The sequence below is a fragment of the Sciurus carolinensis genome, chromosome 8 (assembly GCF_902686445.1).
Source record: "Sciurus carolinensis chromosome 8, mSciCar1.2, whole genome shotgun sequence".
Lineage (NCBI taxonomy): Eukaryota > Metazoa > Chordata > Mammalia > Rodentia > Sciuridae > Sciurus > Sciurus carolinensis.
The window spans coordinates 89741061-89757266 of NC_062220.1; the positions used below are offsets into that span (position 1 = coordinate 89741061).

General features: G+C 53.2%; 1 protein-coding gene across 2 annotated transcripts in view; it reads left to right on the plus strand.

The window, feature by feature from the left end:
* The window catches only part of Mindy4 (MINDY lysine 48 deubiquitinase 4), a 116580-nt gene that overhangs the window by 89297 nt on the left and 11077 nt on the right, over window positions 1-16206 (plus strand). The window contains exons 14-15 of one of the 2 annotated variants that reach the window (XM_047562067.1): window positions 8693-8756; window positions 12217-12352. In XM_047562067.1, the coding sequence (XP_047418023.1) occupies window positions 8693-8710 (18 nt within the window). In that variant the 3' untranslated portion in view covers window positions 8711-8756; window positions 12217-12352. Of the gene's footprint in view, window positions 1-8692; window positions 8757-12216; window positions 12379-16206 lie in introns of those variants that run through there. The other variant, XM_047562066.1, reaches the window with a different exon arrangement.

Genomic DNA, 16206 nt, shown 5'->3' on the forward strand with positions numbered 1-16206 from the left:
AGCTTGCACTTGGTAGCTTTGAGGCTGCAACAGGACGCCTGGGTCCCCTTCTCAGTTCAGCTGCCTGCAAGCCACGGAGCCTACTCAACCTGTGTCTTAGTTCTTTATTTCTGGCAGGTCAGGGTGGGGCTGGTACTTTTTAGACTCTTCTTGTAGTGAAAACCTGATTCGTTTTTTTCAAAACATCTGTTTTTAAACTCACAATGGAAAGTGAATACAACAGGGTGACTTTGAAGCATGCAGCTGTGATGGGAAGGGGGAGGTCCCTGCCTCTTAATAGGGCATCAATGCCTGCCCCCCGCCACTGCCCAGGGACCCCTCTTTGGAGAAGCCCAGCTCTGCAAACATAGCTTAAAAACCTCAGGAGCAGATGATCCTCTCCGGAACCCAGAGTCAGCTCTGCAAAGAAGCCTTTGATGCTATGTCCGACTGATCTGTGATCACTTGGGGCAGTAGTTGAAAACATGTCCTGGGAGCTGAGAGAGATAACAGAGTCCAAGGTCAAATGCTCTTCAGCAGGGGAGAAGCGGAGTGGAGGGCTGGGCAGGCCTACCCGATCCCTTCAGTCACAGCGTGTGTGTGCGCACGTGCGTGTGGATGGGCAGCATCGGGAGACTTGTGGCTGGATGGGAGGTGATGTGGTGTGTGGATGGTCGGTTGGAGATGGTGTGAAGGATGACACGATTGTGAGTGTGACTTCCTGTGTGACAGAGGGCATGGTGGTTTCTCCCTCCAGGCAAGGAATGTCTCCTGCAGCCCAGCAGCTGCCCTGCACCAAAGTCAATGCTCCTGGCTGTAGGCCATTCCTAAGCCAGAACAGAGCCAGGGCGGGGTGCCGTGGCAGATGCAGGCTGCGCCGAGCACAGCCCAACCACTCCAAAGAACAGTTGCGAACAGGCCTTTGAGGTTTGTTTACCCCGGCTGTGTGCAGTCTTGTGAAGGGTTTATTTTTTTTCCACTTGATTTCGAGCTGTTTATTTTCTTTCTTAAGATCTCCAGTTGCTTACAGTAAATCTCATGCCTGATTTCATGCTCTCCTTGGTCTGCTGCTTCCCACCCTGCATGGCTAGAGCCTTCCCCAGGGAGCCCTCATAAGTCCAGGGATGCTCGGGGTCCTGGGGTCAGGGCCAACTCTGAGACAGGCCTGGGCAGCCCAGTACAGGGGGCACAGCTGCAGTCCCCAGGGTCACTCAGACCTGGCTTACAGTAGACCGATACTCACGGGTGGCTTGGGCCTGGTTAGGCAGTTTGGGAAGAAACTCGGGAAGAAGGCCTTTGTAATGTCCCTTCACCTTAAGTCCAGCGACCAGTCCAGCTGCCCAAAGGCAATTGAAAAGTTCACAAAAGATGATAGCTTGTTACTGGTCAAAGGGTGGGGGTTGACCCACGCAGCTTCCCCACCGTGGTGACTTGCTCTCAAGACTCTGAGAGATTAAAAACAGGGACGACCTAACAATTTCATTCTTTAAGAAAATAGTCCTGAAATGAATGCCAATTATGAGAACTGGCTGTAAAGGCAGGTGACAGAAACCTATCTCCAAACCAGTGTAAGCAGAAAACAAAGCCACTAACCCATTCGTTATCAAACTCCTGAACTTCAGGAGTGGCTGGATCCAGGAAGTACATACTCTGCTTGGGATTTGTGTCCCTTTTCTATCTCCCCACTCTTTTCCCCTGGTTCCCAGCTGTGTTTGTAGGAAAGTCTCCTGCATAAGGACTCCAATAACTCCACAGTCTGCCAGGTGCAGGGCACCCAGTGCCATCCCCATGGCCTGGCCTGGCCTGGGCTATACCTGTCACGGGGTGTGTGAAGTCTGGAGTCTTCAGGAAGCAGTCCCTAGGCTGGCTAGGCTGCTTAGTCAGGAGGTAGAGGGGTAGGAGGTTTCTCATGCAGGAGAGTGGATGTGGGTTTGGGGGTGGGCTCGACAGAGGCCCCACAGGCTCTTTTCAGAAATGGAGGAAAGTGATCACAAAGCTTTCCATTCCAGGGGTAGAGGTGGTGGTCGCCCACCAGAGACCCCCTGGGGAAGGTTGCTGGCTGGGGGTTTGTAGCGTGAGGTTACTAGCAGGGCAGCTGTCATTGAGAATCCCCAGTTCTTTTCAGTTCCAGATGTGTTGTTCTGAACAGAAGGGGATGCTCTGCGTTGTTCTTGGAACTCTGCTTAAGCTTTTCCACCCCAGAAGAATTAAGGTGTCGATGAAGTCACCCAGACCAGGAGCCCTGAGTCCTGGACTTTGTGGCCTTGAGCAGATCCCTGGCCCTCTCTTGCCTGGTTTCCCCATCACACATGAGGTTGGATTGGGTAGGCAAGGATCCTTCCTCACCTGTAGCTGGGAAGCAGGAGGACAGGGACTTCCTGAGCCAGCGCCAGCCCCATCCCCACCATAATACTGAGTCAGGTGAGGGGAGGGTCCATGCTAACACTTCCAACAAAAATGTCCCAGACCAACATGACAAGTGGAAGGGGATCCGCGTGGGTGCCGTGTCATGGACTGGCAGACATCCTCCTCAGGCCTTATTCTTTCTGTCCTTCTGTCCACAGGCCCCTTATCAGGGCCTGGGCCCTTGGCTGACTTCCTCTGGGCCCTGAGCAAAGTGAGCCTGGAGGCTCAGCTGGACACAGGTCCTTGCTGCCACTTTGGGCCTTTGCAGTCTTGTAGCAACCCAAGGAACAGGCCTGCAGGCCTAGGACCATTATCCCTCTTTACAGATGTGGGGACGTGGAGAAGTGAAGGGTGAGTTAGTGACACAGTCGCATCACCCCAGTCTAGTGGCTTGGTCTAACGCCCTATGCCAGTATCACTGCCCCTGGAGGAGGAGGGGTGCCAACATAGAAGTGGAAAATGAGGCCCCCCAGTAGGCCTGCACCAAACCAGCTGCTTGGCCACCTCCTCCATCTCCTTCTGATTTCAGCTGGCAGGGTCTGGAAAGAAGCAAGCTGATGCTGCCCGGCCAGGTCCCCAGAAGCCACAGCCAGCGAGTGCCCCTTGGGCCCAGCTGAGGGCAGTAATTCTAACAGCCCAGCCCCAGACTGGTTTGGAAGGACCCACCTCCTACACCTGGGGACCAAGCCCAGGCCACACTGGGGTTAGTGACCCTCTCAGTAGCAGGGCATCCCTTACCTCTGACCCTCACCTAGACTGTTGCTTCTTGTTCCATGAAGGGCTTAGATGCCCAGATGAAGACCATGGGCCTCCGGAGGACGGAGATGCCACGAACCTTCTGGAAGGGTTTTCTGGGCCAGGCCTGCCTCAAATGTGCTGGCGGGCTGCTCACTTCCACCTGCCTCTGCCTCCCTCCCAGTCCAGCTTCCGGAAGCAGTCCCACAGGGCCTGCAGAACCCACAGCCTCTCCTGGGATGGGGGTAGGCAGCTCAGGATGCAGTGGGGGTGGGGGTGGCATTTGCTGTGCACCTGTGTCCCTAATTCTGGACACTCAGGGACCAGACAGATACAATATTACCTCATCTCAAAGTCCTTGCTGCCCAGGGGGGCAAGAGAGGCACATGAAGAACAGATGGCATGGGCCCTTGGGAAAGGGAGGAGTAAGGAGAGGAAAGATGGGCATTTCCATCCCTCCTCTTGATGGAGGAGGAGGTACTTAGGAGGGCTCTGAGGGGTGGGCAGCAAGGGTCTCAGCAGGTAGCAAGGACAGTGCAGACACAAGCCACTGGTGAGGGTTTGCAGGGACTGCTTGTGGGAGGCCTGGTGGGGAGGGGCGGTCCTGGAGTTAGAGGAAGATGGCGGGTGGTGAGGCGGAAGGCAGCTTGGGAAGGGCTTTGGCCAGGGGCTGTGGAACCTGGGCTCCTCCTCTCTTCCTTCCTCCAGGCAGGTCCCTCTCCTCCCTGCAAAGTCTCCCACCAAGTTTTCACTGCCTGGACAGTGGGATTGACACTGAGCTCTCCAGCCCTGAAACTTTCTGCAGTTGGCAAGGCCTTTTCAGGGTCTCTTCCAACAAGCCTCAGGAGTGGCTGTTGTTATCTTCATCAGGGAAAGACACACCCGAGGTTCAGAGATAGAAAGCAATTTCCCAAGGCCATGTGGCACAGGTGGCAGAGGGGGCCAGACACCCAGGTCTTCTGACTCACCGTCCCCTCCCTGTCCGCCTTCCTGGGAAAGCAGTCAATATCCGCTCTATCCAAATCCTTTTCAGATACTCACAGCTACATTTCAACCTCTAGGAGGTCTCAATTTATTCTGGGTTCTTGGCTGTGATACGAATAGTTAAGGTTGCAGGAATCATGACCTCTTGGTCATTGTTTTCTTGTTTTATTATTGTTATCGTAGGAAAAAGGAAGTGACATTTACCAAATGCCAAGTGCTTTATATAGTTCATCCCATTCAGTTCTCACAGTGATCTATAATAGAAGGAGGTGTTATCACACCCAATACTGCAGGTGGGGAAACCGAGGCTCCGAGAGGGGGACAACCTGTAAGTATGTGACAGCACTCGAGTTTGAGCCCAGGGCTCCCTGCCTTTATAGCCAGGTTCCCTTGGCTTATTACAGAAGCTCCACCTCTGCAGGTGGGTGGGGAAGTGCTGTTGGGGTGCAGCCTCTGGGAGGGCCAGGTTAGCTGACCCAGTGGGACGTAGTTGTTCAGGGCTTGCTGTCCCAGTGGTCAGGTGGAGGCAGGATGGCTGGTTGGGGCTTCCGGCTAATTATTGCCTATGTGAAGCTCGATGTTTAACAGATCAGAGTCAGGGAGCAGACTCACTTGTTTCCATCCCAGGAGGTCCCCAGGGATCCCTTGCCCCAGGCCTCTGCTTTTCTAAATGAGGACTTGGACTGAGAAAGAAGTGAGGACTTGCCTAAGGTCACTCGGTCAGGCCAAGGCTGAGCTGGCCACTGACACGTCTTGCGGACGTTTGTTTGAGGTGAGTGGCCAGACACTGGGGACATGCCTCTAGGCCACTTGGGCATATTTTACTTCTTATTCAGAAACTTCTGTGCCAAATGCCACGTTCACACGGGGAGGCTTTTAGGTGAAGGGACAAGTCAACTGGAGCCGTGGCCGGTGGAACCTGGGTGGGGCTTCAGGGCTCCTGGGTCTCCTGGCTTCTGTCCTTCAGCTTTATGCCTGCTTGCTCAGGCAGCTCAAGAGTCCCCAAGCCTAGCCCCCAGGAGAACTGTGAAAAGGACCCCCGCCCACTAGACTGGATGGTAAGTCAGTCCTGGGGAAAAGCCTGCCATGGTTTGTGGCTCAGAACCCAGAAGGGGTAGGAGCCCAGAGCTTGGGGGCCCCTTCCATGGTTTCAGCCTCTGCTCCCAGGATGCTTGGCACCCAAGGGTTCCCCCAAGAAGTCTTGGGGGCTGATGGAGGGAGAAAAGGACAGGCAAGGCCCAGCGCCATCTTCAGGGGAGTAACTCCAACCCTTCATAAAAACAGGCTTCTGCATATAGATTTGAGTCTAAAATGACATTGGGGCCACTTGTACAGGTGTCCTAGTCTGCCATCACAAAGTGCCACCATCTGGGTGCCACAAACACAGAAACTGATTTCTCATGCCTCCAGAGTCTGCAGGTCAAGATCAAAGTGCCGATAGGCTTGGTTCCTTCTGAAGCTCCCTCCCCAGGACTGCAGGTGGCCACTTCCCACTGTGCCTTCCGTGGTCGTTCCTCTGTGTGTGCACATCCCAGGGAATGTGTGTCCAAACTTCCTTGGGCATCTTGTCTTGTAAGGACAGCAGCCAGATTGGATTAGGACCCACCACAAGAGCCTCATTTTAACTCATACACCCCTCTGAAGTCTCTGTCTCCAGATGCACATGTGTAGATGTGGTGGGGGTGCGGCAGGGGCAGGAGCTAAGACTTCAGCAGATTGCGCAGTTCATCCCAATACACCTCTCTTCTTGTCCAAGACCCTGATGCTCCTGAAAGAGAGGCTGAGGTCCAGGGAGGTGGGGCTCAAAGCCTCCCAGCAGGCCAGGGCTGGAACCGGGGTCTGGTGCAGGGCCTGCGTGCGAGCTGATTTCTCTCCGTGCAGAGCGGAGGCTGTGTTCCCGTACCCGAGGACTCCTCGCGCTCAGTGCTGCAGGAACTCCCCTGGGGGAGGCCTGAGCATCCACATGTGCCAAAGTTGTAAATCTCTGAAGCCACGAGCTGCTCCTTGGCGTCTCTCGAGTGCCCTGATGTGAAATACAGATGTTCCTCCCTTTTAAGATGCAAGCACACGTCTGAATTTCCCATCGTGTTTGCACCTAAGGATGCAATTGCCATTTCCTCCCATTGTCCTCTCTGCTTGTCCCTCTGCTCCCAGCTGACGCAGGCTCTCAAGCCCGCTGGGTGAACACGCGGCTGTGAGCTTATGAAGATCGGACAGCTTCTGAAAGCTGCGGGTGGCCTGAGGCCAGCGATGCTTATCGGTCCACCCAGGACTCCTTTGAGGTTATTTTCTTCTCATCAGAAGATGCTTGTATAGGCTGCAGAGAACGTTTCCATCAATTCTTCTGCCTGAGCTAGTGCCAGCTGAGGTTGGTGCTCCATGAGTCACCCTGGCTGACTCCCTCCCAGGCCTGCTGGGCTGTCTCTGGTGGGTGAGCCCTAAAGGCCTCCCCAGAGGACCCCACGCCTTTGCGGTCTGCAGTCCCCCACGATGGTCCTCCCAGCCCATCTCATGTGGACCATAAACCTTCCCCATTTGGCACAGTTACTAAAAACCACAAGAAAGCATTATCTCTGCAAGTATTGCGGACCCTGAATTTCTGAAGTCGTCTGGAAAGGATACAGGACCAGGGTGTGTATTTTAGGTTTGTGAGCTTACCGTAGATCTTAGATTTAAAGCGTAAATTAAGACCGGGTTCTCTTCCACCAAAAAAGAAAAATGAGTGTTCTGATCGTTAAACCCTTATAAACCCTGGTTGCTGCTCAGTGCTCTCTCTGGGGTGTGGATAAACGAAGCAGGCCAGGACCAGGGCACAGTGCTGAGTGGGTGGTGTGCCCCCCCCAGGGGTCGTGTGCTGTGGTGGAGGAAACGGGCCTGGGAACCAGGTGCTCTGGACTGGCTTGGTCCCCAGTGCCCACCTCTCTGGGCTGCTCAAAAGAGATAGTAATTCCCACTTCACGGGGGTCCTGGAGGGTTGAAGGTGCATCTGCTGGTTGCAGTCAGTAGATGGTAGCTCCTTCACTCTTTGTTGGTTACGTGGCTCTGATCACAAGAATGCTTTGTCTCCTGGAGCTATTTACCTTGGGGGCTGCACTTTTCTTTTAGGAACAGGGGGCCATGGTGGGCTTCCCAGCATGGTGACAAGCTGAGGAGGGTTTTGAAGTTCAGGGAGGACTTTTTGCCTCCTAGTGTTCATTACCTCCTCACCCACAAGTGACAGAGTCCCCATGATGGGAGACACCCTGAATTCTGTCCCCGCTGCTGCTCAGCCCTATCATTTCTCATGGTTTGAGGAACTTACTTTGTCAAAGGGGCTTTTCGCCTTGTGTCTTTTGGGGCACCCCTTCTAAGAAAGGAGCCACGGTGGTAGCATGGAGGGGCTCCAGACTTTGAAAACAAACTCCTGAGAGGTCCCGGGTCCAGCAGCTCTGGGCAGGTCCGCCCCTTCCTTTATTTTTTATTTTTTTGGTACTGGGGATTGAACCCAGGGGCCCTGAACCACTGAGCCATATCCCTAGCCCTTTTTTTATATTTTCTTTAGCAACAGGGTCTGGCTAAGTTGCTGAGTCTGGCTTTGAACTCGCTATCCTCCTGCCTTGGCCTCCCGAGTGGCTGGAATTACAGGCGTGCACCACTGCGCCCAGCAGCCAGCCCCTTCTTGACGCTCTGATCAACTCCCTGGTCTTAGGGAACGATGCCTGAATGGTGCCTGTTGCCGGAACTGTGCAGTAGCTCTGTTGTTTTGGAATTCCAGAAGGCTGCATTGGTCTGTTTTCTGTCGCCAGTAACGCCATCCTGCGGACTGTGGAAGTTTTAATGAGAAGAGGTTTATTTTGGCTAATGGTTCTGGAGATCTAAGGTTGAGGGCCACATCTGATGTCGGCCTCCTTGCCGGCAGAGTCTTGAGGAAGTGCAGGGCATCGCGTGGCAAGAGACAGGGAACGTGTGCCCGTCTCTTTTGATCTTCCTCCTCATAAAATTGCCAGGATTCAATTGTGGTGGTTTCACCTAATGACCTTACCTAATCCTCACCACCTCTCAGAAGCCCTGTGTCTAAACACCATAGTTGGATTAAGTCCCCACCCCACCCTCTTAGTATCTCACAAGGGAAATTAAATTTCAACACACGAACCCTTGGGGGACACACTCAAACCATATACAAATCATCTCAGACTCTTAGAGTCCATTCACCTGCTTGATGGGCAGACTGAGACCCAGAGATGGGAGAGGATGCCCCCATCCCTACTGTTAATAGCAGTAGTTGGGATGTGAACGCAGGAGTTGGATTCTCAGCATGAGGGCCTTTCTGCTGTATAAGGTTTCTCTAGCCATCCTTTCGTGTGGCCAGAGGGCTGGGGAGGCCAGAATGGAGGCCATTGCCCGAGGAACACCGTGATTTGGGCTCAAATTCCTTTGGGGCAGGAGCCACCTCTGCAGACAACACAGAATACAGGATACTCAGGTTCTTACTAAATCTGGAACCCTCAGCCTGGGGCCTGAGGGGAGCACCCCAGCACCTAGTGAGATTTACCCTGGAGGCTTGGGGCAGGCAGAGGCTGCTAATGCTGCTGCTTTTTGTGTTTTCCAGGGTTCGCCAGGACTTTGATGTCCCCACCACCCACTTGATTGGAGCACACGGATACTGCACACAGGTCAAGGGGTGCTGTGGTACCCAGGGGTAGCCTGGAGGTGGTGGTTCTTCCTCTGTCCCTCCCTTCTTTGTCCCTACTGATACCCTCCTGGTGCTTGGTGTGCCTACCTCTGCTGGGCTTCCTGGTCACAGAGACTTGGAAAGAGATCTCAGCGTAGCTTCTCTTTGGGGAGTACTTGCTGTGCTCTAATCTGTGTGCTTGGAACCACACAGAAGAGGTAGGACAGAGATCCCAGTGCTGCCCTGCCTAGAGCCCAGGCCACAGGGAGCAGTGCCCCTGTCTGAGCCGAGGACCCTGGTTCCAGATGGGGAGACAGCAGCAATGGCACCCTTTATGTTTGCACAGGGCATGGTCTTTATGACTAGCCTTCCATCTGCATCTCTACAACGGACCCCCAAGAGGTCTTGAGTGGGGGCAGGAGAGACCCTGAGCACAGTTGCTGGTCATAGATCCTCTCAGTCACTCACAAGATACCAGGAAAGGAAACAGCTCAGGTCCAATCTTGTGAGCAGGAAGACTGGTAGCTAAATCCCACCCCTAGTTTCTTTCTGTGCCTTTCTCTGCCCAGCAAGTCCTCCCACAGTGGCCATATGAACCACAGTGACATCTGGCCCTCAGTGCACACAGGGTCCAAAACTCAGTATTCCAATCCAGCTGCAGACCCAATTGTCCTGGGGCCCTGTCGTGCCCAGTTCGGGAACCCTACCTGGCCACTATGCAGTGGCAAACTTGGGGCTAGGGTTTGTTAGAAAGTCACAGAGGGATGGGGAGACAGCTGCCCTCCTTTTTTTAATTATTTTTTTTTATTTTTCATGTTTTACAGACTGCATTTTGATACATTGTACACACATGGGGTATATCATTTTGTTGATATTATGTCATTTGCAAATAAATGAAAGAAATTGGAGAATATCATGCTAAGTGAAATAAGCCAGCCCTAAAAAACCAAAGGCCAAATGTTTTCCCTGATAAGTGGATGCTGTCCTCCCTTCTGGGAGAAGGCCTCAGGGAGTGGCTCCCTTCTGGCTTCCCCGGGGTGGCCTGCTCTTTCTCTGAATGCCTGTCTACTCCACGGGAATTTCCCTTTGCAGAGGGCAGAGAGTGAGGTTGACCAGAGGTGGGCAGCAGTCAGGTAGTGGCAGAGGATGCTAGGCCAGGGTCGGGGGCTGGGTTCCAGGACTGTTTTCTGTTACACTCACAGAATGAGCTGGGACATCTTCTTTTCCCCAAGCTTCAATTTCCTCATTTGTAGAAGAGGCCTTTGGACCAGCGCTGGGCTGCTTAAGCTTTGATGTGCACATGAATCCTTGAGGGTCCTGTTGTAGAGCAGGCTTGGATTCAGGGGATCTGGGCTGGGTCCTGAGGCTCTGAATTTCTTTTTTGGAGTGGGGTGAGTGTGTCCCAGGGATTGAACTCAGGGGCACTCGACCACTGAGCCACATCCCCAGCTCTATTTTGTATTTTTGTTTAGAGACAGGGTCTCACTGAGTTGCTTAGCGCCTTGCTGTTGCTGAGGCTGGCTTTGAACTCACGATCCTCCTGCCTCAGCGTCCCACACCTCTGGGATTACAGGTGTGCGCCACCGTGCCCAGCTGAGGCTCTGAATTTCTAACAGGCTGCCCCAATGCCCATGGAAAGGCATTGCTGCTGGTCAACAGACCACATTTTGAATAATAAGAAAGTAGATGGGGAGTGGGAGATGCCTGGTGCCCCTTTCTTCCCATCTCAAGAAGGCTTTCTGCTAGGTGGAAGGTCCTGGACACACCCTTGATCAAGGAGCAGGGGCCTTTTTTCCTGTTGAAAACCAGATGGAAAAACTTTAACCCGCCTAATCAAGGCTGTACCCTTCTTGCCTGTGCCCCTGAGGTGCAGTATCTTAGAGCAGATATTTCCTCCAAATTCTTTTCTCATTTCCTCTGCAAGGTCACAATGAGGCCCCTTAGTATCTCCCTCCAATGAGGGCCCCTCTGCAGCCATCAGCTGAGGCCTCTTTTACTGTCACTGGGGCAGGGGTGTTGGTGTTAATGGAGGGCTTTATTAACCCCGGACGTTGTTTTCACAATTCAGGGGAAAACACTTCCATAAACTCTGCCATTTAGGAAAGGGCAGCTGTGGCCATTCCCACGTGCTGCGGGAGGGCTGTCTGCCTGCTGGCTTGCTTCATGGGCAGCGCCAGCTCTGGTGGAGGTGGGCGAGACTGAGAGACCTGTATGCCCAAGTGCTTGGGCTCAGCTTGCTGGACTCCTTCCCCAGGGGACAGTGGGCCCTTGGAGGCCACCACCCTGCATCTGGAATGCGTGTCCAGGCAGGGGCTTCCATGAGTGTAACTAGGGGTGGGGACAATTGGAGGGAAACCAGACAGATGTCTGGAGCCAGCAGATGTGGGTGGAGGTTCAGCCCTAGTGCTCACCGTGTGTGACCGGGGTGAGTCCTTCTGCATCTGTGAGCCTCGGTTTCTCCATTCCTAAAAGGAGGTTGGACTAGGAGTCCCTTGCATAAAGAAGGGCCCTTCCAGCCACAATGCTTCAGGGGTGCAGGGGGCACAGGCTGAAGGAGACTGCCAGAGAAGCAGTGCTCCATGGGCACCTGCTGCAGGTCCTGAGGTCACATGCTCTTGCTTTGCTGAATCGAGGCATAAGCTATGGGACCACCAGGTACATAATACTTGAGGCTAGATGAAGACGGGCTTCCTGCTGCCTACTGCTTCTGCTCTTCCTGCCCCTGAAGCATCTTGCCCTCCCCCTCCCCCTCCACTGAGGCCACGCTGTCTCTGGTGAGATTCGAACAGGCCTGAAGTGCAGGTGGCCCTGCCGCGCCCTGCGTTTCCTGGTTTTAAGTAGGTGCTTGGCTTCTGGAAGATGCTCTCACTGGGGGAAGCTGGGCAAAGGGCACACAGGAACTCTGTGTATTAGTTTTACAACTTCCATTGAGTCTAAAGTTATTTCAAAGTCTACAAGTCTATTTAAAAAATTGCATCCTTCAAGCCTCACCAAGAAGTCGGTCTACAAAGCCACTTTCCCTCAGTCATGTGACCATGTGTCCATCTGGGCCCAGGAGTGCCCTGCATGCACATTTTTTTAATAGCCCCAGTCAATTCTGTGTCGTGCTTCAATCCCATGGGCACATGCCTACCTCACACCCCATATGGACTGAGAATGGAGTTGTGTCTTACCCTCCTGAAGTTCTCTCCAACGGTCTGGGTCCTAGAACAGGGTCCCGAGTACAGTGGTGCTCAATGAATGCTTAGAGGATAAAGGTTGATGAGTGACTGGAGTCACTTAGATGAGCAAAGATGGCAGCTTTCCCTTCAGGGCCTGTGGGAAAACCGAATCTGGCTGCCCCTGATTTCCATCTCCCTGCTCATTTTCCTTCTCCACCCCTTTTTTCTTTATCCTAGTCTCCCCCCACCCTTTCGCAGCTGATTCAGAGCCTTGACGTGGCTTCCCCTTCTCATCAACAGGAACTTGTCAATCTGCTCCTGACCGGGAGAGCCGTGTCCAATGTTTTCAACGACGTGGTGGAGTTGGATTCTGGGAACGGGAACATCACCCTCCTCCGGGGCATTGCGGCACGTAGCGATGTTGGCTTCTTATCTCTCTTTGAACACTACAACGTGTGCCAGGTACCCATACGCTCACGTTCTCCAGACCCTGGGGAGCCTGGCTCCCTGGAACTGATGAGAAAAGAGCTCAGTGGTAGGGAAGGAAAGCAGGACTACCCTTTCCAGAGCGGCTGGAATTCAGGTCCTGCCTGAGTCACCCAGGGTCTGGGAAGACGTGCAGTTTCCCTGCCGTCCGGTAAAGCATGCAATTCAGACCCAAAGCCAGCTGATACTGAGTTCTGGGGAAGACCACCTGGAAAGGACTGATAGGGATTTACAGTGTGATTCTGCATCTGGGCTCTGTGTGTATGTGTGTGTGCAGGCACCCTAGGGGTGGGGTCTTCTCCAGGGACGAGAACTTGAGGCCTGAGGCCTTATATAACTTTCTTAGGGTGTTGCAACAAGATGCCACAAGCTGGGTGGCCTGAAGCAACAGAAATTCATTCTCTTACAGTTCTGGAGCCTCTGAGTCTGAGATCCAGGTGTCTGCAGGGCAGGGCTCCCTCCGAAATGCATAGGGAGACTTGATCCTTGTCTCTTCCATTTTTGTGGTATTTTTGTTTGTTCGTTTTTTTTCAATTCTTGGTGTTCCTTGGCTTATAGAGGAATCACCCTGGTCCCTGACTCTGCTGTCCCATGGCAGCCTTCTTTCTGTGTGTCTTCTTTTCCCATAAGGGCCTCAGTTGGATTAAGGGCCCACCCTCCTCCAGGATGACCTCATCTTAACTAATCCCACTGGCAATGACCCTATATGCAAATAAGATCTCATTCAGAGGTCTCTGGGGCTCAGGTATGTTCTGGGGAACACAATTCAACCCACAAGAGACCTCCCTGGGTCTCTCCCCTCCTATCTCAGTGCAGCTAGGGTCTCAGGTGAAGCTGGTCAGTGTGTGGTGACTATACCCTCTGGGGAGTGTGGACAGGGACTGAGGGGGCTGGCTAGGGGTGCGCTGACCCTGCCTGCTTGTCCCAGCTGCCATAGAACCTTCTCTAAGCCCTGCTTCTTGTGACTTCAGAGAGTCCGTTGACTTGGGAGCGTCCACAGTTCTGTGGTGGATTTCCCAGGGGTGGCAGAAGCTCTGGCTCTGCCCGCAGATCCTTGGAGGGCCTGGGCCAGGTCTCATGTTCCGCGTGTCCCAGAACCAGGACCCAGACTCACCTGATGGGAGCATCCAGACAACCCCGGGAGAATGGATTAACCAGGTGGGAGGGGACCTGGAATTTCAACCCACCCTTCCCGCAGGGCCACAGGTTCAGGTGTGCGTCCCTTGCTAATGAACCACGTGGTGAAGCACTGTCCCCTTTTTGGGTGGTATTCCCCAGCTCACAGAGTACAGATCCAAAGAGAGGGAGAAAAGAGCAAGGTGGCTCCCTCCTGGTTGTGCTGGTGTCAGGAGGGAGGCCAGGAATGTGACCATGTGGCCAGTGAGGAGTACCAGTGCTCAGGAGCATCAGATCCTGAGTGGACTCCCCAGGTCTTCAGCCTGAAATTCCAAGAAAGGTGACCTTGGACAGGCTTGTTGACTCCTCAGGCTCACCATGAGCCCTCGTTTCATTCTTGGATTTAGGGTGTTGGTCAAAAAATAAACTCAATGGAGGGTAATTGATGGAACTGTCAGCCAAGATCATCCTTCCCCAGAAAGATGGCTGAAGACATCCAGGCCTTGACCCTTTGTTGGCCTAGCTTCAACTGAGACAGGGAGTTGCATCTCCATGCAGTGAAAGGGTGCCTGGCAGAGATTGCTCAAGTCTGTCTGCGTGTACCCTGGCCCACCACCAGCACTACTGCCCTGGATACACGTGACAGTCCTGCTGACGTCAGCTCCTGTCCCCACACTTTCCAATCCTGTCCAAGCCAGTGTGTTCTTTAAAAATGTAGATCCAATCCTCTTGTTCTTTTCTCAATGCCGTGCCTCAGTTTCCCAGTCCTCTGAGAATGTTATGAGCTCCCTGTGTCTCCCTAAAACTCCCTGGTACAGTCCTCACCCCCAGTACCTTGGAATGCAACTGTCTGTGGAGACAGAGTATTTAAGGCCGTAGTTAAGTCAGAATGAGGTTCCTAGGATGGCCCTAATCCAAACAACTGGTGTCACTGTAAGCAGAAGGGACTAGGACACTGACACACATGGAGGGAAGGCCTAGCAGAGACACCGGGAGAAGACAGCCATCTATGAGCCAAGGTGAATACCTCCTCCATCAGACTTCAGCCTCCTGGACTGTGAGAAAATAAACGTCCAAAGTACTTGTTATGGTAGCTGAGCTAACTGATACAAGGACTAGAATTTCCCAATTCCCATGGCCTACATAACCTGTCCCTGCCTTCCTGTCACCTCAGCCCACCCCACTCTGTCCTGTGGGCAGTGGGCTTTGGCCACACTTACCCCCTCCTGGGTTCCTTCCCACCTCTGGGCCTTTGTACCTGCTCTGCCCTGCACCTGCCTGCTTTTTCTGCTCTTCAAGTTTTTGGCTTAAAAGTTACTTTCTGAAAGGGAGGGCTTTCCTGCCTTCGGCACCACTCTGACTGAATTAGGGTGTCTTCTTGTGCCCCCCCCCCCACCTCCTGCCACCATCATGTCCTCAAGCTTTCTTCACAGGGCTCTTCTTGACTTAAGTGTCATATCTCATTGCCGTTAGGAGCCACACTTTCCCCATGTGGAGACATTTCTGAAATGACGGCAGACTGTCACAATCGACGGTGTGCCAAGCGCGGTCAGCTTTCTGTCTTTCTTAGTGATACAAAAAACAGTGGCAATGCTGTGTGCGGTGGTCCATGCCTGTAATCCCAGCGTCTCAGGAGGCTGAGGCAGGAGGATCGAGAGTTCAAAGCCAGCCTCAGCAACTTAACAAGGCCCTAAGCGACTTAGTGAGACCCTGTATCTACAAGAACTACTAAAAAATAGGCCTGGGAATGTGGCTCAATGGTTAAGCACCCCTAGGTTCAATCCCTGGTACCCCAAACAAACAAACAACAGTGGCAAATCCGATAGAGTCATAGATTCAACCCGGTGCAGCGCAAGTGCATTGGATTGTTTGATTCCTCTGTCATCCCCCTTAATCTGGTCAATTCCACAAGGACAAGACTGTTCTTGTTCCTACCATGCTGTGTCCCCACTGCATAGCATGGTGCTGGGGATGAGGGTACAGATCCAGATGAACGAGTGTCGCCTTATGGATACCGTCATCATCCAGCAGCCCACCTGGTTCTCGGCCATTCACAGCCTCTGCCGATTAAGACTTACCATTGGAAAGCAATCCCTGACTGTGCACAGGCCCCTCCAGGGGGAAGGCTGGACTGTGCTGTGGGGAGTGTGGCCCCTTGCCCCAGCCTTTGGTTACCTAAGCATGCAAAGGAAGCAAATTTCATCTCTGGAAAATGTCACCCACTTGCAAGGGAGTTCCTGAATGAGAAAACTCATTTACAAACTCTTACCCTTAACCTTTTGACAATTATTTGTATATTATGTGGCCAGCTACCCTCATGCCCTCAGTTGGAAAGTTCAGTGGGGCCGATTAGCCAAGGCCTGCTCCAAGCTTGGCTCAGGGGCTCTCTTCTGCCGGAGTGAGGGTTGGATCCTGTCTTCCAGGCTCCAGGCTCGGGCAGTGCCAAGTTTGGAGCACAGGACAGAAACCAAGTTTGCAGAGAGATTTAGACAAATCTAGCTGTGTGTTTTCAGACATCTAATTCCCCCAGCCCCTGACAAGAAGCAAACCCTGAAGTCACTTGAATGTCACATGGGTTGGACTCAGAGTGCTGGTGGCAAGTGGGGAAAGACACTGGGACAATAAGAAAGTGATGAGCACATTGTAAAGATGCCCCTCCTGCCCTCTGGAGGAGGCTGTTTTAATGGA